This window comes from Oryctolagus cuniculus, chromosome 21, assembly GCF_964237555.1.
Source record: "Oryctolagus cuniculus chromosome 21, mOryCun1.1, whole genome shotgun sequence".
Taxonomy (NCBI): domain Eukaryota; kingdom Metazoa; phylum Chordata; class Mammalia; order Lagomorpha; family Leporidae; genus Oryctolagus; species Oryctolagus cuniculus.
In genome coordinates, this window is record NC_091452.1 from 8769516 (window position 1) to 8796165 (window position 26650).

A 26650-nucleotide genomic window follows, 5' to 3' on the forward strand; every position below is an offset into this window, starting at 1 on the left:
GGACCCACAGCCCCGGAGCAGGGGAAGCCTCAGAGCCCAAGCTCTGAATTAGTGGCGCACACTCAAGGGTTCAGAGTGAATTAACGGGCTACACCTGTGAATTCAGAATGACTTAGTAGTTTATACCCGAGAATTCAGAACAGTGACGAGTGGCCAGATGTGTGGGTACTCCTCCTGTCGGTCTCGACACAGCTGGCACCTGAGCCTGAGCCATGGCGAGAAGACCTTCTAGGACCACCAGGTGACCCTCCAGAGAGCCAGAGGCCCCGGGCTTCTGTCCCGACCTCCAGGAGCCCAGGCCAGCAACAGCGAGAGCTGCGCTCCGTCTGCCCCAAGCCCCAGCGCCGAATCCTAGTTTGCATTTGCTCAGCTGCATCAGCCACTCCTAGCCGGGGGCGCTCGTGCTGCCTGGTCCTGCCAGCCGGCCCTGGCCTCCCCATCCCCTGCCTGTCTAAGTCACTCCAGCTCCCTCCACAAACCCCAGGAGAGAGCCAGTCCCAAGTTGGCATTAGAAGCATGGGCTTCAGGTCAGAACAAGCTGGGTCCGACTCCCAGCTCCTGCGTGGTGTGGCCTCCACCCTCTGTGCGCCCGTATCTTCATCCTTGAAGGGGGAGGGCAGCCCCTCCCCCAGGGTGGTGAAGGTTAGATGAGTGGATTGGTGTCCAGCCCTTGGCACAGTGCCCGGCACAGTGGTGATGCTTGATAGTGGCCCTCAGGTTGGTCAGACAAGGACACTACCAGCCCCATTTCACAGTTACCCTAGAGAAAGGGGCGCTGTCACGAAGGCCCTCGGAGGCGGCAGAACTCACGCACGTGTAGGTTTGCGCAGCGCCTCTTCGTCCTCACGTGCTCGGGGGCCTCCCGCCACAGGGAGCTCAGGGCCTCTCTGGGGAGCCTCCTTGTAATTCCCACTCCCTGCTGCTGCTCTGCCCCGGCCCTGGAGCCTGCGGGCGGGATGTGCCTCTTTCTCCCGACTCTGTGGCCCGCCAGCTCCGGAGTGGGCACCCCTCAGAGTGCTGCGGTGTACCCTGACTGACTGCGCTCTGTCCCCACCGCCTGCAGCCCCTCCACGGCCCCATCAGGAGGTGAGCACCCCTCATCTCTCAGACCCCACCCTTTCTACCTCTCTCCAGCACCACCCCCCACCCCATGCACCTTCCCCTCCCACAGACCTGCACCCTGCGTGGTCCCTCTGAGTCCTCCCCTGCGGCACATCCAAGCAGGTCACGCCCCCCCCAGCCTCCAGAGGTCCCCACTGCCCCTCCCTGCACCCACATCCTACCCTCTCTCCTGAAGCCCCCTCTGCGCTGGCACTCTTCCTTGCTGACCCTCCCCCATCTCCATGCCCTTCCGTTCCCTCACTTCCTGTCCCCAGCTCTTCGCCCAATGCTCAGGGCTGCGAACCCGCCAGTCTTCAGTTTCTCCTGGGATCCCCGCCATATCAGACCCTCCCACCTGTCTCCCAGAGCTCGGAACCCGGCGGGAGAGGGAGGCCGTTCTCAAAGTGTGTTTTGTGGAATCCTGGCTTCCCAGCTCATTCCCTGGAGAAGTTCTGTGGGCAAAGGACTTGGGAAAACCCTGAGTTGCGCAGAGTTGGTGAGGACTTACCCCTGCAGCTGTGGCTGGTCGGCGCGCCCCACACGCCCGTGTGTGTGTTTGTGTCCACAGGATGGGGGAGGCACACACGGCTGACCACAGGCCCCCTTTCCGTGCTGGGGGCACTGTGTGACACACTTTGAGAAGCCCTGTCTCGTCACAGGCCCGGGCCCTGAAGTGAGAGGCATCTGCACCCTGATAGCCCGGGCCAATGACTGCTTCTGCCGTCTCGGCCAGGGGGCAGCGCTTCGCTGGCCCTCAGTTCCCACTCTGCAGAGTGGGGCGGAGTGCTCGTGTCGCGGAGGCACGAAGTGGACCACTGAGTAGAGTAAGGGGGGGGTCTGCAGGGCCTCAGACCACTGCTTGTGAAGAGCAGGACGTGGGGCAGGTCTCAGCGGTCAGTAGATGTCGTCTCACACACACACACACACGCACACGCACGCACGCGTGCACCCATACACACACACACATGCACACGCAGCAGTTCCGCCCCGCAGGCCCCACCTCGCAGGCCCCACCTTGCCTCTCTGAGCACCTGGCGCACATGACCAGGGCGACTGGAGCCGTCTCTTGCCTTTCTCTCACCGGACGGCTCTGCCCCAGCTGTGCTCGTGCTTGGGAGCCAAGCGCACTCACCCTGCTGTCACAACGGGCGGGGAGCGCCACGTGCGCCGTCAGACACTGTGCTACTTCTGATGGCGACCTTCTTGAGGGTGTCTAGCTGGCCGCTACCGCCACCTCCTCCTTCCACAGATGGCCCTCAAAGATCTGCCAGGCATAAGCCAGATCCGTCGTGCAGGACGCTTGTCCGGCTCCCTTCTGCCTGTAGGGCACAGCCACATGGCCTTTTCTCTCTGCTCACCTGTTCAGGGCTCATGGTTGAGATGTGTGAGGGTTGCAGCCGCTGGAAGAGGCGTCCCGTGTGGCAGGAAGGCTCTGACTCCCTAGGAAGTTTTGTGCCGGCTTTCCGGGGTCTCTGCTTCCTGTCTCTCCACCCCAGCAGCTTCCTGACCACTGGAAATTCTTCGCGCTCAGTGGATAAACAGACCAGGCCCCGAGTGCTTAGTGACAGAGGGCCTGGTACAGGATCAGACTGATGCCACCAGGAATTTAAGGACGCGGCTTTCTAGAAAGGGACACACGTGCTTTTCTTAACACAAGACAGAGTGAGGCAGGACACCCAGACAGCCAGTCTGCAGGAGTCACCTTACCGCGGGGAAGTAGCCACAGGCGGCACGCGGTCGACTGCAGCTGCGTTCCACCAAGACTCCATTTACCGAGCAGAGCAAGGGCCGCGGTTTGCCAGCGCCGTCAGTCTGAGCAGAACTGTGCGGTAGGAGCAGGGTGCGAACTCGGGCCTTCGCGTGCAGTAGTTGCCACAGTCTTAACAAGTAAAAAGAAGCAAGCGGGTTTAGCCTTAGCGATAGCTCTTACTTATCCTCCTGTGTCCACCACATCGCTTCAACAGGGAATCAGTATGAAGAGTAACTGGGCCTTTTGCACGCCTGTGTTGTTAAGAGTTGGGAATGCTGATCTCCGTTGGGAATGGTCATACTGCAAATGCCCAGCAGGACACGGGCCCCGGGCCGCCAAGCTGGATGGCTCGCGAGACATCGTTAGGCCATTACGCGCTAATGGGGGAAGGGGCTGCTGAGGGCAGGGATGGGGCAGAAAAGGAGTCTTGGGGCACGTAGACCCACCATGCCCCTCCCCACACCACAGGCTCCCCGTGCTTGACACAGACAGCTGTGAAGACTGTGGTGGCTCGGGGGTCACTCCCATCTGGGGCGGGGGGAGCAGTGGCTTTGCCTCCTCAAAGTCTTCTTGGGCCACAGGTCGGCAGCACAGCAGTCTCTAAGCTGGGGCAGCCGCACCTGCAAGTTAGCAGCGTCGAGCGGAGTCCAGATGCCCTCCCCACAGGCTGGGACAGGGTCTGGCTGGACTAAAGGGCCCAGTGTCTGGATTCAGAAAGCTGTCCGAAGCCCCAGACTTGGGGTGAGTCCTGGCCCTGCCGCGTACTAACAGGGTGCCCTCGGCCAAGGTACCTGACCTCACTGCACCTGCCTGCACGGCGGGGACGATGGCGGCAGCAGCTGGGAGCCTGGGGTGGCCGTGAGATGACAGGCAGGAGCACTGAAAGTGTTTGGCGCACGCTGAGCGTCAAGTGCCACACTGGCTGTGGGTCCATCAGAGAACCAGGTTAACTGCCCTTCTCACCTTGCCCAGGAGACCCTCGTGTGTCCCGGCTCCCCTTGGGTGTGGCTGTGGCACCCACTCCACAGTGAGTGCCCAGACAGGAACTGTATCGTGTCCATCTCAGCGAAAATAAAACTCTGGCAGATTTTTCCTTTGCCTAGATTCTAGAACATTCTTTCTGTTCTAACTGCCCTCCCCCCACCCCACCCCGCACATCATCTCCTTCTCAGGGAGACGATTCCGAATGTTGTCCCGCCAAGCTAGGTCAGCCTTCACTCCCTGAGATCCTCTCAAGGCCCCACACTTCTCTTCTGAGCGTTAGCACTTGTACTGCCGAATCGTCTGGAAACCTGGCCCAGTGTCGGTCTCCCCCAGCCTGCGTCCACCTGGGGGGAGCTCAGTGTGTGTCACACAGTGCTGGGGTCTCAGCCCCCGGTGCCGGGCACAGAGCAGCCCAGGTTCGCCTGAGTGAGAGAGACCAGGTGCTGTCCCAGCAGAGTAACGAGACGAGGGAACTCTTCACCGGTCCAGCCTGCGCCCTGCATTCCTCGCCACTTGGCCTCCCCGTCTGGTTCTCTGCCTGCCTTCCGAAACCTGCAGACACCAGTGTCCACGGAAACATGACGCGACCCATACGTGTCACTTTACATTTGCTCATAGCTACACGTTATCACTTGGTTGCGTCATCAGTATTTTTTGAGTCTCTTGGCCCCAGAGGGTGTCTCATTCCCGAGGCGCATCTTGGTCTGGCCCACCTCCTTCCTGCTGCTTAGTAGTCGCACTTGGCTCATGGCCACTGTTGGAGTGGCCGTGGCCCCAGACCCCTCTTCCCAGCGTGCACAGCGGTGGGTTCCCAGGTGGGGCTTTTCCCAGGTGCTCGCCACGAGGTCCCAGAGACCAGCACAACCGAAGCAGGCAGGATGGGGGCCTGGCGCGTGCGCCCGTGTTCAACCTTCAGCCCCCAGCACTCCCTTCAGCCAGGCCACTGCGTTATTAGCTCTGTTCTACCAATGGAGATAGAGGCACGAGGGTTTCTGGGACCTCGCTGTGCAAGGACACACAGCTGGGTGAGGGGCGGGGCTGGCTCTGAAGCCAGACAGCCCAGGCCCCGGGCTGCGACTCCCCTGACCACCACTGAACTCTGGGAAATGCCTCTTCTCGTGGGGAGCAGGGGTGTCACCCACCGGGTCTGTTCATCCGGCAGATGGTGCTGGGCCCCTGCAGACCCTGTTCTCAGCTCATAACAGACATGCCCTCTCCTCTGTCAGCAGCCTTGTGGAGGTTTCTAGAAGCCCACCACTGAGGGCCAGACCCTGGCCCATTGGCACTCGAAGGAGATTCGTCATTTAGGGAGCGGGTGCCCAGGGAAGGGGGTGTCTGTGCTGGGGAAATGAGGCTCACCCCAGCCGAGAGTGGGACACCCGGCCCAGCGTGTCCTTGCAGATGCTGGGAGCTCGGTGCAGGCGTGGGAGCTGCAGGCCACTTCCATCGGGACTGGCCGGCGAGGGCCAGGGTCAGGGCAGCCAAGAGGCCAGAGCCGTGGGTGAGCAGGGGCTGGCTCACCAGACCTCGGGAGAAATGTGCGTTGTAAGAGGCCCCCCTCTTGCCCCCAGGCATCTCCGGGTGTCTCATTGCAGGAGAAAGACCCGTGAGCAGAGAGTGAAGGTGGGGATGTCGCTGTCCAGCACGGGGTCACCCTGCCGTTCGCCTGTCCGTGCTGGTGGAGGCACGTGCTGAGCACCTTGGGTGTGCCGGGAGGGGCCGTGTGGAGCACTGAAGTCGCCCACGCCTGTCCTGGCTCTTTGTTAACTTCCGAGAGCTTGCAGGTTCTTCCTTTAATTTTCAGGGCAAGAGACACTCCTCAGATGTGTCCCCCTTTCCCCAAAGCCTGGAGCTTCCAGCAGGGCCCTTCAGCAACAGGGAGAAGTAGCAGCAGCGTCGGTGACGTGCGCGTGCCAGGCCCTGCGTTCAGGGCTTACACGCGGCTTCACTCATGCCCCACACAGATGAGTCTGCCGAGGCCCAGAGAGGGGCAGTGACTTGCCCAAGGTCATATGGCCTGGGCTCCCAGGTTTCCTAACTCCAGAGCTTACACTTTTGTTTAATCTACTTGCTGTTTGAGAGGCAGAGTAACAGAGAGGTCTTCCGTCTGCTGGTTCACTCTCCAGATGGCTGCAACAGCCAGGGCTGGGCCAGGCCAAAGCCAGGGACCAGGAGCTCCATTCTGGTCTCCCACTTGGGTAGCACAGACCCCAGCTGTTGAGCCATCCTCTGCTGCTCCCCAGGCGCGTTAGCAGAAAGCTGGGTAGGAAGCAAAGCAGCCAGGACTCGAGCCAGGCACTGTGCTCGGGATGCGGGCGTCGCCAGCGGCGGCTTAACCGGCTGCACCAGCGCTGCCCCAGAGCGTGCACTTCCAGCCCTCACTGCCCGCCCCTTCCCCTCGGCACAGGAGGGAACAATCGCGTTCGCTTGCAGACCCGATGCCATGGTTACACGTGACTCTTTCTCTTGTCTCCAAAGGTGGTGGCCCTTAGTAAGAGAAGTCAGGAGGCGGAGGCCGCTTTTCTGAGTGTTTACAAGCAGTTAATTGAAGCACCAGGTAAGAAACACTTGGGCTCCCAACCTGAATCACTAATGACAAGGAAGTGCCTTTAAGCCTGTTTCACAGGGACCTCCCTGTGATCAGTCAGGGGACAGGCCCTCTGCAGGTGGGGAAGTGTCCCAGTGTGCGGTGACATGTCCCCCAGCCAATTCTGCCGTCAGCCCAGAGCACCCCCCACCCCACGGCCATCGTGATCAGTCAGGGGACAGGCCCTCCGCAGGTGGGGAAGTGTCCCAGTGTGCGGTGACATGTCCCCCAGCCAATTCTGCCGTCAGCCCGGAGCACCCCCCAGCCCATGGCCACAGAGGACAGAAGGCCTCAGTGCTGTCTGCCAGTAGGAGATGGGGGGAGCCCCCAGCGCTTTCCCCAGCCAACCTCAAAACTAGGTGCTGACCAACAGCCAGACCCCAGAGAGCGTACACTGTGTGTTTCCATTTACAGAAAGCATGAGATGCCTAAGTTTATCTGGTAATGCTGCTTACACTAGCCAGAGGGGGGGACAGCCCGTGTCCTTCCACGGGTGAGTGGGGAACCACGTGTGGCCTTGCCATGCAGTGGAACATCACTCAGCCAGGAGACTGCTGCGACTGGAGGGAGCTGGGAAACGTGACGCTGAGTGACGTGAGACGTCCAGAGTGGCAGGCCAGCGCACGGACGCAGGCAGATGACCAGGGCTGGCGGGAGGGGAGGCGACAGTGCTGTGGCAGGGAGAGGGGTAGAGCTGGAATGTCGTCCGTGTGCTCCGTGGTCCACTCGACAGTGGTTAATCTTCTGGTAGGTGAATTGAAAAAATGAAAGCAGCCCACACTGTTGGGAGTCGGGTGGGGGCTTCCAAGGGACCCTGTGGGCCAGGGGTGCCGTTGTCAGAGCAGGGGTGCTGCCTGTGCACCGTGCACCTGTGCACTTGGCACACCTGGCGTGAGTTTGCCATTTGCCTATACAAAGCTGCTTCTCTAGAAGTTGTCCATCCCCTGCCACCTTCTCACTGACACAGAAGCAGCAGCCCAGAGAGGTCCCATTGTTTGCTTAACAATCATGGGACCGGGAGGAGGCCCCACTGTGCCAATGCCCTCTACCCAGACACCTGCCGGTCCTTCCTCAGAGCTACAGGAATCGGTGCTGTCGGGGGTGCTCGGGGCCGGAGTGTACAAGAAGGAAGAAGCAGTCCCGTCCTAGCTGTGGAGAACAGACGCTCATGTACAATATCCGGGTTGTTTGTGTGATTGTTGTTCTTGGGACGGGGACACCCCGTGGTCCTCGTGGAGTTGTTTTGAGCCCCGCGGGCTCTGTGTCCCTCACAAGGACGAGGCCCTGGGGTCGGGGTGCAGGCAGTCCTTGTATCTGCAGTCAATGTCATTGTCACCCCCGTTGAGTGGCATATTCCTGCGGCCTCTTTATTTGTAGCATCTCCACTCTCATCAGCAGGGTCTGGGGAAAACTTGGAAAAACACACCCCTCTTATTTCTCAGTGTTTATTTAAGATCCATCGATTGGCTGATTTAAAAAGCAGAGTGTGATGAGAGAGAGAGAGCGATCTTCCATTCATTGGTTCACTAAGCAAATGGCCACAATAACCAGGGCTGAGCCAAGCCTGAGCCAGGAGCCTGGCGCTCCATCCTGGTCTCCCACGTGGGTGCAGGCCCCAGGCACACGGGCCATCCTCCACTGCCTCCCCAGGCACATTAGCAGGGAGCTATTTCAGAACCCAGATGAAGCACTCCTGTATGGGATGTAGGCTCCTGGCAGCGGGGTCCCAGTGGGGCTCAACACCCCTTCCAACCTTTTTCAGTCCTTTGGGTTTCACAGCCCCAGAGACAAGTGACATTGGAGGATGACCCTCCTGGGGGTCCCCGCACGTGGCCCCTCTGTGGAGCCCTGTAGTTCTCTGGATGCAGCACTGGGGCAGCCCTGAGATGGGTTTGTGCTTTCAGGCTCAGTGCGAGACCCGGTTCACATCTTGCTGCACCACATACACCGTGGCAATAGACTGATTAATTCATCTCCTCTTCCATAAGTTGTGAATATGAGAACCCGCTTCACCTGATTGTGGCATGGCACACAGTAGGCGCTTACTGTTGGCTGCTCTCATCATTGTGTGTGTGTTGGGTATGAGAACCCACTTCACCTGATTGTGGCATGGCACACAGTAGGCGTTTACTGTTGGCTGCTCTCATCATTGTGTGTGTGTTGGGCTTCCCTAGAAGATAGGAGGTGCTCCCAGACTGGGAATGACCAGTACTAGATTTGTGTATTTGTATACAATAGGCACCTAATAATTGTTGAATGCATGAGAAATTAGACTCAGCAGCAGAAAGGAAAAGAAGTTACTGAAGAAAAGAGATGCTTTTTTTTAAAGATATATTTATTTATTTGAAAGAGTTACACAGAGAGAGAAGGAGAGGCAAAGAGAGAGAAGGAAGTCTTCCATCTGCTGGTTCACTCCCCAATTGGCCACAATGGCCAGAGCTGTGCTTATCTGAAGCCAGGAGCTTCCTCTGGGTCTCCCACGTGGGTGCAGGGGCCCAAGCACTTGGGCCATCATCTACTGCTTTCCCAGGCCACAGCAGAGAGCTGGATTGGAAGTGGAGCATCCGGGACTCTAACCGGCGCCCACATGGGATGCCGGCACTGCAGGCAGCGGCTTTACCCGCTACACCACAGCGCTGGCCCCAAGAGGTGCTTTCTCTACTATAGGCCTCTACTTATCACATGTTTATTTACTCAGACAGCAACTGTTAAGTGCTTGCTGTGTGCCTGGCCCTCACTGGACACTGGGAATGTAGCTACGAGCCTGGGTGTGACAGCAGAAGTGACCACATCATCACTCAGATGACGACTGGCCACGGCACGGGAACGCCCGTGGGTCTAGTGCTTAGAGTGTAGACAGGCAGACAGATGGGAGCGGCAGAAATGGGGCTTCATTTCAGGGATTCTGGGAGACCCCCAGTACTTCTGGAGCAGGGCTGTTGGAACCACCAGGGGTCCAGCCAGGGGCCGTGAGAGCCCCGAACTGGGGCGGAGATTTCCAGAAGGGCTACGTGCCCTCTGGCCCTGCCCCCCAAACCCTGGGAGCAGGGAGGTCGTCCCGCCTCTCGTTCCCCACCCATCCTCCCCAGGAACGCAGGGGCGAGGGGACGTCCCCAGCTGTCACCGAGTTAGAGAACCAGGAGCCATAACTGATGGAGACGCACCAGCCCAACAGCCCCTTTAGGGCCTCTAATTCATTTTCGAGACATTTAAGAATAACAAAATGTTTTAATGATTTCTTAGGGGAATTAGGAAGACATATTTTTGTTCTCATTAAATTTTATCCTCAGACGCAAGAACCAAATGTCAGATGTGTTGTTGGCACTCGGAGCCTCCCCGCTCGCCGCCCCAGCCCCTCCCAAAACTGACGCTCCTGCAGTCGTGGCCGGGCACGGGCTTTGTTTTGCTGTTTCTTGACAGGCAAATTATTTGTCAAAACGCTCCCCCCACCCCAGCCTCCCGAAGCCGCACAAGTCCTGATTCAACATTTTCGTTTTGAGTGACTTCTGCCAGCCCGGATCCTTGGCAGCGAACGCGCTGTGGCGTGATTGCTCAGCAAGTATTTTGATAAGTGTGCAGCCTGCATGTCTGTAATTACGAAAGAAACCCGTAAATCTTTTGGATATTGTTCACACAGATGTGGCGTGAAGTGAGAAAAAAAAAGCAGTAAAACGTGTTAAAAGCATAATTAATGTCATTGTTGTGCGGGATGATTTGATTTAAACCCCTCTGACTTCCGCGGCGGTGACGGCTGATTTCTTTATCGCGCTCGTGGAGTTCCTAGGTGCCGACCCAGGCTCAGAGAGCTAACTCGCGAGCTGAGTTGATCAGTCAAAGGAAAAGAGGGGGAAACAAAGGGAAGAGGGAGAGCCGAGCGGGCAGGCGGGCGGCCCCGCGGCCGAGCAGAGGGAGCGAGGTGAGTGGGCCCGTGCGCGTCCCGCTGCCTCCGCTGGCGTTTTCAGATGCGGCACAGGGGTTGGCGTCTCCCGGCAGGTGCCCCTGGCTCTCCGTCTTGCAGGGGTACGGCATCAGACACACCTGGGTGGCACTCTGCGTGATGCCTTCGAGCTGCGTGACCTTGGCCTCTCGGAGCTCTGGTTTCTGTGGCCTTAGGAGAGGGACAGTCCTAGAAGCTGGTCACCAGCCGGCGAGAGGACTCCCTGTGCTGTGCGGGGCAGCACCCAGCAGGTGTGCGGCAGCGTCTGCTGAGCCGTCTGCTGCGGCCCGCCCGGGGCTCTGTCGTCAGGGACGTTGGGTGAGCCGTGTGGACAGCAGGGTCACTGAGGCCATGGAATAGGAAATGCTTGGCAGCGTTTGTTTTTTTTTTTTTTCCCATTTTCTTCCCCAGTGTAAAAATAGCACGTGCACACTGTGAGCTTCAGAAATACAGCAAAGCGGGCAGGAGGGAAGACGCCCACTGGAAAAGCGGCTTTCGGTTCCGCTCCTTTCCCCGTGTGCATTTCCGATTCCTCGCGTTGAGCCCGCTGCCGTATTCCCCTGTGTGTCTGTTGTGTCTGACCGTCTGTCGTGTGGCCGTGTTGTCGTGTGCCAAGCCCCTCGCCAGCGCCGGGCGTCGGGGTGCTCCTGAGTGCATAGCTTCCTGGTTCTCTGCTGTAGTTTCAGCTGAGAAAGAAATCTCGGGAAGGGGTACGCATGCGCTGGGGCCATCCTGCGCCATGCACCTAGGGTCGGGGGTCAGAAGGGCTAGGGGAGTCCCTCCGCCCGGCTGTCTTACGTTGCAGCCCTTTATCGGCTGCCATCCTACTTTTTATGCGCTACAGCCCACTCACATGTATTCTCTTGCATCCTTAGCCTATTTTTCTGTCACTGAATTGTTTTCTTAGTGATCTGTAGACACTCTTTGTATATTAAGGCTATCGACCACTGTCCTCCTACGTGTTTTCTATCATCACCCTTAGTTTCCCTTTTGTTTCCTAACTCTGCTTTTAGTGTCTCCTCTGTACGGTGCATAGCCAGCATTCCACAGATGTGAACAGGAAGTAGGGCATCTACCAAACCTTTGCTTTATGGCTCCTAAAGTTCGTGTCCTGTTTTTCGAAACTCTCCATGGTATATGCATTTCTTTAAGTACCTTTGTGGTTCTAATTTCTAATCTTTTAAATCTGCAAACCATTTTTGTACGTTGATGGAAGCAGAGAGCTGCCTTAAATGTCTAGTTTTGTTCCTGTCCCAAACGACTAGTTCCAGTGCCATCTAGTGGCCAAGCCACCTTCACAGGTACAAGAATTGCAAGTCTGCTTGGTCTCTGCCGCCGCCTCCTCTCCTGCATGCTTCTCCTCTGCTCCGTTAGTTCAGTAGGAGCCGTGGGTGCACTGAAAGATAACATACAAGTTTCTAACCCATTAAAAAGGGGAGGCCCGGGGGCCAGCGCTGTGGCATAGTGAGTAAAGTCACTGCCAACGATGCCTGCATCCCATAAGGGTGCCGGGTTCGTGTCCTGGCTGCTCCACTTCCAATCCAGCTCTCTGCTATGGCCTGGGAAAGCAACAGAAGATGGCCCAAGTATTTGGGCCCCTGCTACCCACATGGAGACCCAGAGCAAGCTCCTGGCTCCTGGCTTCAGCCTGGCCTAGCCCTGGCCGTTACAAACATTTGGGGAGTAAACCAGCAGATGAAAGATCGATTGACTCCCTCCCTCGCTGTAACTCTGATTTTCAAATAAATAAGTAAATTTTAATCTTTTTAAGAAAAAGATGGTCTTGAAAGTGGGTCTGTAGCCTAGTGGTTCGGATGCCCACGTCTCCCATCAGAGCCTGCGTTGGATTCCTGGCCCTGGCTCCTGGTCCAGCTCCTGCTGACACAGAGCCGGAAGCAGCGGTGGGGGCTCAAGTACCTGCACTCTTGCCACTCCCACGGGACACCTGGGTGGAGGTTTGGGCTCCTGGCTCTGGCCCTGGCCCAGCCCCGGCTATTGCAGACATTTGAGGTGACTCGTCCGAGGGGTGGACTTGTCTCTCCCTCTCTAACAACAAGTACTTGTTTAAAGGGAGCCGTAGTGCTCAGGTTTCCCTCGAGCAGCTGGCTTCAACGGGCGGTGCCCCTCTGCTTCCTGCCGCACCGCTGCCGGGGCCGCCTCTTCCTGCCGCCCTTTCCCCGTGGGCACCTCCCTAAACCTCGGCCTCCCTAGCGGCTCAGGCTGCACCTGGCACAGCGCCCACCCCACAGGCGCTCCCCCTCAGCCTGGGTTCCCGGGGCACTTGCCATGTGCCAAGCCCTGCGGGGACTCAGCCTGAGTCCAGATCGGAACACAGCAGAGAGCGGGCTCCACGGAGGCACAGCCGAGAGAGGCGCCTCCGGGAGGGGGGAGGGAGGCCCCTGAATTCGGTGGTGGAGGAGGAGGTGCTGTCGCGCCGGGGCTGTTGTCAGGCAGTGCCGTCAGCCCCTCACGCACACGGGTGCTCTGATCCCCTCACGCATCCCCTCGGAGACAGGTTCCAGCCTCTGCCCTACTTGTGCAGCCGAGAGACGTGATGGAGCCGAAACCCAGACCCTGGGCTCCTCGCCCCGGCCCCGGCTGCAGGGTTCACCTGCAGATCAAAGGAGCTTGGGAAAAACATTAGAAACTTGAGCCCTGGAAACTGAAAGGCAGTGAAGGAGAGGTTCCAGGCGGGAAAGACAAGGATGCGCACAGAGGCGTTGCACCGGGGAGGGCGAGCTGCTCCTGCTCTGGCCTGGGCTGCCGGGTGGGCCCCTGCGTTGCAGGGCACAGTCACAGGTCACCACCCTCGGGGGCAGAGAGGGCGAGGGGGCACAGAGCCGGGCCCGTCCCTGCGCTGCCACGTTGCTTCCCACGTCACACGTGACTCCTTTGAGCCTCAGTCTCCCCACGTGTAATGTGGGCGGTGACGTGCCCCTGTCGGCAGGTGCAGAGAACACAAGCACAGTGCCTGGCACAGCATCGCTGCCGCGCAAACACCGACCCGGGCTGCCTGCCAGCGGGGCCACAGGGCCTGGCAGGACCGGCCCACCCCTGCCCTCCTGGGGCTTTGAGTGTCGCTCAGGTTGTGGGGACTTGGTCACAACAGGTGGAAATTCACATCCTCTCTGCCGCTCTCCGTCTCGTGGCCTTAGGCAACTGGCTCTGCCTCTCTGAGTGGCTCTTTCTCCTTTGCAGAAAGCGCACCTGGCCTCCCAGCGCCTCTAAGATCGGGTGAGGTGGAGTGTGAAGTCTGGCTGCGTATTTGACACACAGTAAATGCTCAGTAAACAGTGGCTGCTGCCGTTACTGCTGCTGCTGCCACTGCGATGGGTGTTGTCACCTTGCAGACCCCTCGTGCCCAGCCCTTGTGTCCCCGCCAGAGCCAGGAAACTTCCCCCAGATCAGCCGGCACTGGCAGTGTCAGGGAGAAAGGGGTGGGCGGGCACGTGGCTCCCGGCTGCGAATCAGGGCCCCGCACCCCATCTGCTATTGAAAAGTTGAGATTAAAGGATCAGAGTGAGTCTCACTGCCACCATCAGTAGCCTGAGCCTCCCTCCCACACAGGCGCCTGGAGCCGGGGCCCAGATGGGAGAAGGCTTCTGTCTCAAAGATATTTTGGAGGGGCGCACGCATACTTCTGCATATATGGTTTCTAAACAGCCTCTCGGACAGCCTTTCTGGCTCCAGCTTTCCTAAAAAAGCTCTGAATGCCACTTCCCTTCAGATGGACATGGTGGGAGGACTAAGCCGCCCCGCCTGGATCGGCCCTGCCCCCACCCCACCCGCACCGTGCTTTTCCAACAGCCGCCAACAGCATCAGCTAGTGGTGGCAGGTGGAATGGACGCCATTTCACTCCTCCCTGACCGCGCCTTTGGGAAGCCTGGTTGTGGCATTAAAGTCTTGCAGACCGAGGGCTGCGTTCTCTAGGGACCGGATCCAACGGCACCAAAACGAATGCGTCACTTTATTAAGCAGTACTTGTAGAAAGGATGGGCTGATGTCGACAAAACAAAGGCAGGTGGGGTCCCCTCCCTGAGCCCCCCTCAGGACCTGCCGCCTCTCGCAGCTCACGCTCAGCCCATGGGAGAATTTGTTGTGTGCGAATGCCTCGGACTTGGGGTTCCCCGCTTAGAGAGTTTTGTAAGCCCAAGTTGGATCTCCGGCTGCTGGGTTCCTGCCGCCCTCGTCCGGGAGTCGACAGTCTGTATAATGCGGAGCGAAGCAGGGGGAGTGGGGCCCCGTTTGACGCCGGGCAGTGGCACTGGCAGCCCCGCCAGCCGTGGGTTAGCTGAGAGGTCGTCGGTGTGAGTGTCGAGCCCCAGAAACTGGGTAGCCGGCTGTGCGCGAGCAGCTGTGCGAGTGCTCTGTTGCCGCCCCCTCCCCAACCCGGGAGACAAGGCTGGCCAGACGCTGGAGGGGCACACGGGCCATTTTGGACATCGGGGGCTTGGTGGCACGAGGCATTCCCCAAGGTGAGGGGTCACCTGACCCAGGGAGCAGCCCAGGTGTGCCTGGGGAGCGGGACTGAAACTTGGAACGGATTGCAGGCTGTGGCAAGGTCACCTGTCCGCTTCCGCCCACGCGCAGCCTCAGTCAGGTACTGGAGCATCTTCAGCTCGCTCGTGGCGCCTGCAGGGCCCCCTCTGAGTGTTTGTTTGAGAGGCAGACGAAGCCCCCGTCACCACTCCATTCCCAGATCTCTGCATCAGCCAGGCCGAAGCCAGGAGTGGGGAACTCTGTCCAGGCGTCTCACGTGGGGAACAGGGATTCCTGGAGCCTCCCAGGGTCTTGTTTAACAGGATGCTGGAGCCAAGAGCCAGAGCGGAGACGGGCGTGGGACAGGCTTCTAGCGTAAGCTGCACACCGCCCCACTCCTCCCTTTCGAGCACGGGAAGCTAGTTTCAGGCTCGAGATCTCGGGGAGGCAGCAGGGTCTAACACGCCTGGAGCCTCAGCGGGTCCTTTTCCTCGTGTCTGTTATGGTTGAAGCACCTTCTAGGTGTGACAGAGATCAGAGGCTTTTATTTACGACGCTGAAACAAATGCAAGTTGAAAATCCCTTATCCAAAATGCTTGGAACAGAAGTGCTTCGGATTTCGGGTTCTGGAGTATTTGCATATTCGTACTGAGCTATCTCGGGGATGGGACGCAAGCCTAAACACGGAGTTCATTTATGTTTTATGTACACCTCATACACATAGCCTGGAGGTAATTTTATGCAGCATTTTTAGTAATCTTATGCTTGAAACCAAGTTTCCTGGGGTGGCATTTTCTGCCTGTGGCACCATGACAGCACTCAGAAAGTTGTGGACTTGGGAACGTTTCAGATTTTCAAATTAGGGAGGCTCAACTTGTATTCCTTTAACATATATTTAAGTTCTGGGACCAGCACCGTGGCTCACTGGGTTAATCCTCCGCCTGCAGCGCCGGCATCCTATATGGACGCTGGTTCTAGTCCCGGGTGCTCCTCTTCCAGGCCAGCTCTCTGCTGTGGCCCGGGAAGGCAGTGGAGGATGGCCCAAGTGCTTGAGTCCCTGCACCCCATGGGAGACCAGGAGAAGCACCTGGCTCCTGGCTTCGGATCGGTGCAGCTCCGGCCGTTGCAGCCATTTGGGGAGTTAACCAGCGGACGGAAGACCTTTCTCTCTGTCTCTCTCTCTCACTGTCTGTAACTCTGCCTGTCAAATAAATAAATCAAATCTTTAAAATATATATATATATATATTTAAATTCTAAGCCGTTGAGTCCCCCCAGGACAGTGAGCTCTCCAGGGCGTGTGGACACAGCAGCGATCTTGAAGTGGGTTCGCCAGCGTCTGGCGTTCAGTGCCCACTGACGTGAGAGAGGCTTGAGTTTAAATCCAGCTCTGCTTTTTCCCACTGGGTGACCTTGAGCAAGTGGCTTCCATGAGCCTCAGTGTGCTCATCAGGAAACTGGGGATGATAGCAGGATCTCACGCGGTCATTTGGGTGATTAATTGGGATAAAAACACAGGCCGACCACAGCATCCCCTGCGGAGGTGAAAATCAAGGATGCTAACGTCCCTGGAGTCGGCGCATGCTGAAGCCAGCTGTGCACAGGGCTCGGCACGGGTCAGGGTCGGGGGCAAGGTCGGGATTTCTACTCCTTTGAGCTCTTGGCTCAAGATACTGGCCGGGGGGCGGGGGGCTCTCGTCCACCCTGTGCCCGCCTTGCAGATGTGGGTGCCTCGTCTGCTCCAGGGTGGGGGGCACTGCAGTGCTGGGGGTGAAACAGCCTGCTCGGAACCCAGCCACTGCCCTCGGCCGCAGCACCCAGCCGACCTGCTGGGCAGGGAGGTGACAGCGGCAGCAGGGGCCACCTGGGCAGGCCCACCCTCATCTGTGAAATGGGTCCATTGAGGTTTGTTTCTGGGACAGTCACCCCAGGGGGCCAGGTTGGGCGGGGCCACCACCCTTCCTTGGGGCCATCGCGTCCATTTCTCCTGGAATCTCCTGTGTCTAGAATATCCCCCCTTTGGCCTCCCTGGGGGCCGCCTCACTTCTCTCATGGTTCTTTTCGGCCAAGCCTCCCAACTGGCCTGCCCCGCCTGGCGCACCCAGCCCCCCGCCCCCACCCCCAGCCTGTGTTATTTTGCTCCCTGGCCCCTCCCCGCGTGGCCTCTTCCGTCCTCAGCCCGACTGGAAACAGGGCCTCCTCCTCGTCCACGGGCCAGGTCCTTCCCAGGCACACAGCTGGCACTCGGGACACGCTGGCAGCCAAGCAGGCAGTGTCCGGCGTGCAGTAGGTGTTCAGTGAACATGTCTCTGGCCAAGTGGCCGGCACACGCTCTACCTCGCAGCTCCAGGGCTGGCATCCAGTGGGGCCTCACTGGGCTGCAACAAAGGGCCCCGGGCTGTGCCGCCTCCCCAGGCGTCCAGGGGGAGTCCGTGTCTGACCTTTTCCTACTCCCAGAGGCTGCTGCGTTCCTCGGCCCGTGGCCCCTTCCGCTGCCTTCAAAGCCAGCTGTGTGCCCACTTCAGCCTCTCCCTCTCCCCCCCTCCCCCTCCCTCTCTCCCTCTCTCCCCCTCTCTCCCTCTCCCACTCTCCCTCTCTCCCCCTCCCTCCCTCCCTCTCCGTCCCTCTCCCTCCCTCCCTGTCCCTCTCTCCCTCCCTCCCTCTCCCTCCCTCTCTCTCTCTGTCTCCCTCCCTCTCCCCCTCCCTCCCTCTCCGTCCCTCTCCCCCCGTCTCCCTCCCTCTCCCTCCCTCCCTGTCCCTCTCTCCCTCCCTCCCTCTCCCTCCCTATCTCCCTCTCTCCCTCCCTCTCCTCCCTCTCCCCCTCCCTCTCCCTCTCTCCCTCTCCCCCTCCCTCCCTCTCGTCCCTCTGCCCCCTGTCTCCCTCCCTCTCCCTCCCTTCCTCCCTCCCTCCCTCTGTCTCCCTCTCTCCCTCCTTCTCCCTCCCTCTCCGTCCCTCTCCCCCCCGTCTCCCTCTCCCTCCCCCTCTCTCCTTCCCTCTCTCTCCCTCTCCCCCTCTCCCCCTCCCTCCCTCTCCGTCCCTCTCCCCCCTGTCTCCCTCCCTCTCCCTCCCTCCCTCTCCGTCCCTCTCCCCCCTGTCTCCCTCCCTCTCCCTCCCTCCCTCTCTCCCTCCCTCTCCCTCTCTGTCTCCCTCTCTCCCTCTCCTTCTCCCTCCCTCCCTCTCCTTCTCCCTCCCTCTCCGTCCCTCTCCCCCCCCGTCTCCCTCCCTCTCCCTCTCTCCCTCTCTCCCTCCCTCTCCCTCCCCCTCCCTCCCTCTCCCACCTCCCTCTCTCCCTCTCCCCCTCTCCCCCTCCCCCTCTCCCCCTTGTCACTCCCCCTCTTCGTGGAGGAGCGACACTGAACCCTGCCTAGGTTTCCTATCTGAGTCATGGCACCATTATGTCGCTCCCCCTCTTCGCGGAGGAACGACACTAAACCCTGCCTAGTTTCCTATCCGAGTCATGGCACCATTATGTCGCTCCCCCTCTTCGCGGAGGAATGACACTAAACCCTGCCTAGGCTTCACATCCGAGTCACGGCACCATTATGTCTCCTAAGTTTCCTATCCGAGTCACGGCACCATTATGTCGCTCCCCCTCTTCGTGGAGGAACGACACAGGACCCTGCGTTGTTCTTTCGTCTGCTCGGCCCTCCCCAGGTTTGCTGCTGGTCCTTCCCGGGTTGGCTACCGACCCTTCCACCTCCGTGGAAGGGCGGTTCCCCCTGCCACTTTGCCCACTTCCGCGGGGGAGCGGCCGGCGACACCGCCGGCCGGCTCTCTCGGGGGCTGCTCAGGTGTTCCTTCAGATAGATGTTCCTGGTGCATGTTGTCTCTCTCCTCCTTTATAGTCCTCTTCCACCAATCCCAACTCTGCTACCCACACGCCGAGTACGCTGCTCTCCTCCAATCAGGAGCAGGATCAGCTCCTGCAGGTTACTGGTTGAACTGGAGGCAGCTGTGTAGAAGTTGTTTTTACTCCTCTCCCAGCACCATATTTGTGGGAGAGCAGATGCATAGAATAAGTCTTAATTCCAGTAACAGTCTAGTCCGAGTTGCTCCCCACACCCCTCTCTCCCTCTCCGTCCCTCTCCCCCCGTCTCCCTCCCTCTCCCTCCCTCCCTGTCCCTCTCTCCCTCCCTCCCTCTCCCTCCCTCTCCCTCTCTGTCTCCCTCTCTCTCTCCCTCCCTCTCCCTCCCTCTCCCTCCCTCTCCCTCCCTCTCCCTCTCTGTCTCCCTCTCTCCCTCCCCCTCTCTCCCTCCCCCCTCTCCCCTCCCTCCCTCTCCCTCTCTGTCTCCCTCTCTCCCTCCCCCTCTCTCCCTCCCCCCCTCCCCCTCCCTCCCTCTCCCTCCCTTCCTCCCTCCCTCCCTCTCCCTCCCTCTCTCCCTCTCCCTCTCTGTCTCCCTCTCTCCCTCCCTCTCCCTCCCTCTCTCCCCCTCTCCCTCCCTCCCTCCCTCTCTCCCTCTCTCTCTCCCTCCCTCTCCCTCTCCCTCCCTCTCCCCCTCTCTCCCTCTCCCCCTCTCTCCCTCTCCCTCCCTCTCCCTCTCCCTCCCTCTCCGTCCCTCTCCCCCCCTCTGTCTCCCTCTCCCCCTCCCTCTCTCCCTCTCTCCCTCTCTCCCTCTCTCCCTCCCTCCCTTTCCCTCTCTCCCCCTCTCTCCCTCTCTCCCTCTCCCTCTCTCTGTCTCTCTCCCTCTCCCTCTCTCTCCCTGTGACTGAGCCCCTTCCGCCTGCCACCTCCATTCCCACTTCCGCGTCACAGTTCTCAGGGTTGGGATCTCACGTCTCTGAGAGGCCTGCCTGCCGCAGGGTCGCCCACGGAAAACTCCACATCTCTGCTGTTTTACTGAAGGGGCAGAGCTGGAATGAAAGAGAGGCACTGTGAGGGTCTCAAGGACCCCCTCCCAACACCTGACGATTTTGTGTGCTTCCAGTGGTGTTGAGCTGTGGGCCATAGTCAACGAGGGACCCTCGGGTCTGCCGCCGCCTGGGCAGAGCAGGCCACCCTGGCGAGGGGTCCCTCAGGGTGGAGGCTCAGGGCCCCCCCCCCCGGCTCTCTCTAGATGGGAAGTGGGAAGAAGTGAGCTGCCCTCGGGGTGCACCTGCCCTGGGGGGGAGGAGGGAGCTGTTGCTGTGCAGTTTCCAGGGTAGGGGAGTGAACTGGGCTGTCCCACCCACGGCCAAGTCCTCTGGAGCTGGAGACAAAATGCAGGAGGACCACAGCCCAGGGCCCGCTGCCTCCTCTCATGGAGCTGGTTTGTCTCCTTGGACAACTGAGGCCATGGGTACAGCAGGAGGGAAGTGGGTTAGACTTGAGTGAGGACTTCCTTCCTGTGTGACTTGAGTCCTGGCCTGCTTCTGCCCTGGAGCCTTCAGCGTGGCCCTGCTGCCTCCACTGCAGATTTCTCACCCCCAGCAGTGTGCCCCTCCCCCAGGAGAGCTGTGCCCCCCCCAGCAGTGTGCCCCTCCCCCAGGAGACCTGTGCCCCCCAGCAGTGTGCCCCTCCCCCAGGAGAGCTGTGCCCCCCCAGCAGTGTGCCCCTCCCCCAGGAGAGCTGTGCCCCCCCCAGAAGTGTGCCCCTCCCCCAGGAGAGCTGTGCCCCCCAGCAGTGTGCCCCTCCCCCAGGAGAGCTGTGCCCCCCAGCAGTGTGCCCCTCCCCCAGGAGAGCTGTGCCCCCCAGCAGTGTGCCCCTCCCCCAGGAGAGCTGTGCCCCCCCAGCAGTGTGCCCCTCCCCCAGGAGAGCTGTGCCCCCAGCAGTGTGCCCCCCCAGGAGAGCTGTGCCCCCCAGCAGTGTGCCCCTCCCCCAGGAGAGCTGTGCCACCCCAGCAGTGTGCTCCTCCCCCAGGAGGGCTGTGCCCCCCAGCAGTGTGCCCCTCCCCCAGGAGAGCTGTGCCCCCCAGCAGTGTGCCCCTCCCCCAGGAGAGCTGTGCCCCCCCAGCAGTGTGCCCCTCCCCCAGGAGAGCTGTGCCCCCACAGCAGTGTGCCCCTCCCCCAGGAGAGCTGTGGCCCCCCCCAGCAGTGTGCCCCTCCCCCAGGAGAGCTGTGGCCCCCAGCAGTGTGCCCCTCCCCCAGGAGAGCTGTGCCCCCCCCAGCAGTGTGCCCCTCCCCCAGGAGAGCTGTGCCCCCCCAGCAGTGTGCTCCTCCCCCAGGAGAGCTGTGCCGGATTGCCTTGGACTAAGCGGCCCTCCCCTGTGGAGGCTTGAGGGACAGGCTGTCCCTGCCTGTGCCCAGCAGCGCTTGGTGTCCCTTGGCTTCTAGAAGCGTCGTTTCAGCGTTGGCCTCTGGCCTCTGTGTCTTCTCCTCTCCTGGGGACAGTGGTCCTTGGATGAGGGCCCTCGACCTCTCCTGGACGTGACTGCAGCTGCAAAGTCCCGTTTCCGGATCTGGTTGCACACTGGGGTGCTCATGAACGTGCCGTCCCACCGAGTTCTTCCTGTCTGAGCACCTCTCGCCCTGCCTCTCCCGCCACCCTGGCTCGGTGCAGAGCCTCCTGTCTGGCGCCCTCTACAGCCCGCCGTCCACACTACATGCTGTGCTGCGGAAGGGCCAGCCCCCACCTGGTTGTCCAGCAGGGGCTTCGGGGACCCCGCCCTCCGGGTGCCTGGCTCCAGCAGACACAGGACTTTTGCTGTTTGCCCCTGTTCGCCCGGGCGGGGCCCTGACCCGGAGCTCCTTGCGGGTCTTCCCTGCCCCGAAGCCACCCTGGGGCTCAGCCCTCCCGTGCCTCTTGCTTCCCAAGATGGCCGCAGCCCCCCAGGGTGTGTGGGAGACACAGTTCTCCGTGGTCCCACCGAGTGTGTGCGTCACTGCACAAGCGCAGGGCCCTCGTCCCTCTCATTCCCCCACACGCCCCACACACAGCCAGTCAACTCGGCGCGGTGGGCTCCGGCCTGTGGACTGCGCAGCGCCGCCCCGGGCCTCAGGTCCAGAGACTCCTCAGAGGGGACGCACTGTCCAGCCCCATCTTACAGACCGGGAAGCTGAGGTCCTGAGAGGCGGCACAGTGGCACGCGCCAGCACCAAGATGGCACTGGGCGAGCAAGGACCTTGTTGCGGAGACACCTGTGATGTGGAGGGGGGTGGGGAGCTGGCTCGGCCTGGGGCAAGCTGCCCTGTCGGCCACACGGGCGTGGCTGGCCCGCAGACGTGTGCAGCCCTCAGGCTGGAGTCCGAGGCCCAGGTGCCGGCAGGGCCGCTGTCCGGAGCGCATCTCTATGGCGTACATACGGCGCCTTCCTGCCTCGTCCACGTGGCCTTGCTGCTGTCGGAGAAACTGCTCTCCGGTGGCTCTTCCTCTTCCCTTTTTTGTTTTTTATTTATTTATTTGAAAGGCAGAGAGACAGGGATAGAGGGAGAGGGAGTGAAAAAGATCAGGCTTGCATCCGCTGATTCACCCCAAGTGGCCGGAACAGCCAGGGCTGGGCCAGGCCAAAGCCAGGAGCCAGGAGCTCCGTCTGTCCGTCCAGGTCTCCCACGTGGGTGGCAGGGGCCTGAGCACTTGGGCCACCTTCCGCTGCCTCCCAGGAGCGTTAGCAGGGAGCTGCATCATAAGTGGGGACAGAACTTGATCTGAGGCACTCCCGTGTGGGATGTGGGGGCCCTCAAGCGGCTGCTTACCCCACTGCGCCGCAGCGCCTGCCCCGGCTTCTTCTTCTAGTGGGGCACCAGACCTTTTGGATTCATGGGGTCATGACCTCATTTAACCTTCACTGCTTCCTTGAAAGTGCCTAGATCTGGTCACCCTGGGGCTGTGGCTTTAGCACGTGAGTGGCAGGACAGGGTCTCCGCTCAGTCCGTATGCCGTTGCCTGTTCCAGACTGGCTGGGAGCAGCCCGGGGCACAGGCTGTCAAGTTCATGCACACAGATGGGAGGTTGTGGCCACCGTGGCTGTTACCATCTCAGGGGAGCTGAGCCACACAGCCCGTGGCCCGCCAGTCACAATGCTGGTGTGAGCAACACATGCTGGAGTCTGTGGGGTGCTGCGCCCTGTCCTAGGGGCACGTGGGCTCGTGCAGTGTCTGTTCGTAGCGCCGTGTAACTCATGGGGAATCCTGTTTGTCTCCCAACCTCACCCCTCCCCCTTTCTCCAAGGGTGGCTTGGGGAATTTGGGTCATTAGCAGTATCCGCACGTCTTGTGCCAGGCTCCACTGTGGAAGTGTTTAATAATCACCTTCCCTGGACACCCCAGCTTGCAGGGCTAGGCCCAAGGCCAAGAGTGCTCTCCTTGGCAGACCCTGCCCCGCTGTGGTGTCCCCCAGTGCTGAGTGTGTGCCTGGGACACACCTGTGGCAGGAATGTGGAAGTCCAGAGAGGTTGGTGCGTTGTTCAAGGTCACAGAGCAGCCCTCAGTCTTGTGTTCCTGGCCCCTCCATGCCCTGCCTCCACTGGAATCCAGCAGCACTGGGTTCAGATCCCACCCCTGCCACTTCTGGCGCAGTGCCGCTTCCAGCTTAGCAACGTCTGCCTGCCGAGCGTTCTGGTCCTTGTGAGGGGGTGGGGATGATCGGAGTCTGCCCCGCGGGGCCTCCGTGAGGATGGAGAGCACGCGTGGGCCTTCCCTGAGCAGGGCGCGGCAGAGGGCCGCAGCTACGGGATAGGTGGGGCTGCCCTGAGCCCGGAGACCCCAGGAAACTGGTGCCAGTTAGAGCAAGACCTCAAGCCGGGTCGTTGCTGTCTGCCAGAAGGTTTTGGCCACAAATACTTAAATCCGTGGAGTGATGTCAGTTCCGCGACAGCCCTTGAGCTGTGTACAACCTGCCCAGCTGTCCACAGCAGGCCGAGCTCTGTGCTTGTGCCTCACATCGCACTCAGGTCCCCTCGCCCCGCCCCTCAGCGGAGCCTCCTCCCAGGACGCCCTGCTCACTCCTTTCCTGCTGAGACCCGCCGTGAAGTCCCTGCCTTGCTCCCTCTCTTGCCTGCGCGGATCCGGGCCCAATGCCTTGGCCTCCATCCTTTGACCTCCAGGGACCCCTTGGCAGCTCCCGGGGGTCTCTGTAGGGCCCCCATCACTGAGAGCCTGGTCAGCCCTAAGAGACTGCCCCTGCCGTGGCCCTGCAGACACGCCACCGCCTCTGGTTCCCGTCCTGTAGTTCTGCCCTTAGCGAGGCTGAGACGAAGGCGGGTGGTGCCAGACAGAGCTGGACGGGCTTGGTCCCTTGGGCCTTGGAAGCTGAGGCGAAGCCCATTGTCCCCACCGAGCACTTCTGTGTTCCGTGCCAACAGTTACAAAGCTCACGGTGTCACATCCCCACGGTAACCTTGGCACGTGCCGGTACAGTCTCCATGTTTTTAAAGATTTATTTTATTTATTTGAGAAAGTGACAGAGAAGGAGAGACAGACGGATCTTCCATTTGTTGCTCACTCCCCAAATGGCCATGACATTCAGGAATGGGCCAGGCTGAAGCCAGAAGCTGGGAACTCCATCTGAGTCTCCCATGTGGGTGACAGGGACCCAAGCCCTTGGGCCATCTTCTGCTGCTTTCCCAAACCCATTAGCAGGGAGCTGGATTGGAAGCAGAGCAGCCAGGACTCGAACCAGCCATCTGATAGAAAATGCCAGCATCATAGGCTGCAGTTTAACCCACTGTACCACAGTGCCCGCCCTAGAGTCTCCACTTTACAGAAGGACAAACTGAGGCTTGTATGGGTCAGTGCTTTCCTCAAGACCCCCATCAATAAGTGACCTCTGTCTCGCTGCCCCCAGAGCACATGCTGTGGGCTCAGCCCTCTCCTGCTGCACTCTTCACCAGACGCGCGCCAGATCAGCAGGTCAGCCTCCCCTGCACAGCGCACTCCTGTGCCCTCCCTCTTGCTGCCTCTAGACACTGATCAAGCACCTGCTGTTTCCCGGCAGCGGCAGGGCGGGGGCGGGTCCAGCCATCACGGGAGCCCTGAGATGGTCCCAGGCCCAGCCGCCGAGGTCTCCTCGGTCCCCCACACCTGTGACGCCGTCCAGGACTTGCTGGGTCTTCCTGCCCCCCCCCCACTCCCACGTGAGCACTTGCGCCTCAGTCCCTGTCCTTGGGCCCGGCTTTGACCTCGTCGGGAAACGAAGCTGTTGGACCAGGAAGCTCCGAGTCCTCCCTTTGTCGGAATCCAGCCCCGGGTCCATCAGGAGACCTCACGTCTTGCCGAAGCCACCTCTGGCCACACTGTGGAGCAGGAAGGGAATCGAGGAGAAGGCCGGGGCAGGGGAGAAGAGAGAGACTGCCCGGCCGACACAGGACAGAGCAGCAGATGGCTGGAGAGAAGGGTGCAAGTTCCCAGGGCAGCTGAGTGGCCGGCCCGAGTCAGGTGACCCTCCCTGCCCGGGGGAGGCGGAACATCCAGATTGGAAGCCACGTGGGAATCTGAAGTGTGCACGCACTCAGCCCCCCGAGGAGAACAGGGCAGTCAGCCAGGCAGTGAGGACCCCACCTGCTCCCTGACAGGACTGGACCTGACACAGACCGTCCCAGCGACACTTCCGCACTGAGCCCCAGAGCTGTTGGAGGTTCCCCAGCAAGGACGCTGGAGGAGCTCCAGTTATCCTGCCTGGATTCTGGCCTGGCCTTAGGGAGGTGACCTCACCCCGTCCCTCACCTTTCCCACCTGTAAAATGGGATACAGCAGGGCCCACTTCAGTGACAAAGAGCAGATTCTAACCTGTGTCGAGGGCTCCAGCTGTTAGCATTCAGCTGCCGGGGCTGGCACTGTGGTGTAGCAGGTGAAGCTGCCACCCACAGCAGTGGCGTCCCATGTGGGCACCAGTTCCGTTCCCAGCTGCTCCACTTGCAATACAGCTCCCTGCTAACGGCCCAAGTGCTTGGGTCCCTGCAGTCTACATGGGAGACCTGGAAGAAATGGAAGAAACTCCTGGCTTCTAGGTTCAGCCTGGCCCAGCCCTAGTAGCTTTGGCCTTTTAGGAAGTGAACCAGCAGATGGAAGACCTCTCTCCCGCTCTCTCTGTAATTCTGCCTGTCAAATAAATCAAAAAATAATCATTAAAAAAAGAAGAGGCCAGCGCCACGGCTCACTAGGCTAATCCTCCGCCTGTAGCACCAGCACACCGGGTTCTAGTCCCGGTCGGGGAGCCGGATTCTGTCCCGGTTGCCCCTCTTCCAGTCCAGCCCTCTGCTGTGGCCGGGGGGGGGGGGGGCAGTGGAGGATGGCCCAGGTGCTTGGGCCCTGCACCCCATGGGAGACCAGGAAAAGTACCTGGCTCCTAGCTTTGGATCGGCGCAGCGCGCCAGCCATAGCAACCATCTGGGGGTGAACCAATGGAAGGAAGACCTTTCTCTCTGTCTCTCTCTCTCACTGTCTAACTCTGCCTGTCCAAAAAAAAAAAAAAAAAAAAAAAGGAAGAAGAAGAAGAAGGACTCAGCTGCAGCCTGACTGGCTGAGGCGTCTGAGCACGCTCCACCCCAACTGCATCCCCCTCAAACGGGGGGGGGGGGCACAGTGTGGGAGAAAGAGGCCCAGTGGCCACCAACCCTCTGACGTCGCCCAGCGGACCCTTCTCTTCCCCGTCTGGGCATTGGGGCGGTGTGCAGGGGACACACTGATCAGGCAGATCCCTCCCCACTGCGACTTTCCAAACTGGACCGAGTCCCAGAGTGCAGCTAGTTCAAAGCGAGACCACTGGGCTGTGGGCCTCCCGGGGACGGATGCCAACTCGTGAGGCTGCCGCTGTCCCGCACCCAGCACACAGCTCGCAGCACACCCTGTGTGAGACCCGGTGCCCTCCGTGGCCTGGCAGGATGGCAGGGGCCAGCGCTTCCCTCTCTGTGCCTCGCCTGCGCCCTGGTCCTCACACCTCCTCCCTCCCAGCCTCTCCAC

The 26650-nt window shown here is 60.4% G+C and overlaps 1 protein-coding gene and 1 long non-coding RNA gene across 9 annotated transcripts in view; one reads left to right on the forward strand and one right to left on the reverse strand.

Moving 5' to 3' along the window:
• Positions 1–26650, forward strand: part of CUX2 (cut like homeobox 2) — a 322941-nt gene that overhangs the window by 258482 nt on the left and 37809 nt on the right. For all 8 annotated transcript variants that reach the window (XM_070066200.1, XM_070066197.1, XM_070066196.1 and 5 more), the window contains exon 4: positions 6314–6392. In XM_070066200.1, the coding sequence (XP_069922301.1) occupies positions 6314–6392 (79 nt within the window). The remainder of the gene's footprint in view (positions 1–6313; positions 6393–26650) is intronic.
• On the reverse strand, positions 2223–3933 carry LOC138847452 (uncharacterized). Its single transcript, XR_011385296.1, has 3 exons — positions 3815–3933; positions 2809–2980; positions 2223–2723 (listed from the first exon to the last, which is right to left on the reverse strand). It is a non-coding gene; the product is annotated as an uncharacterized lncRNA (long non-coding RNA).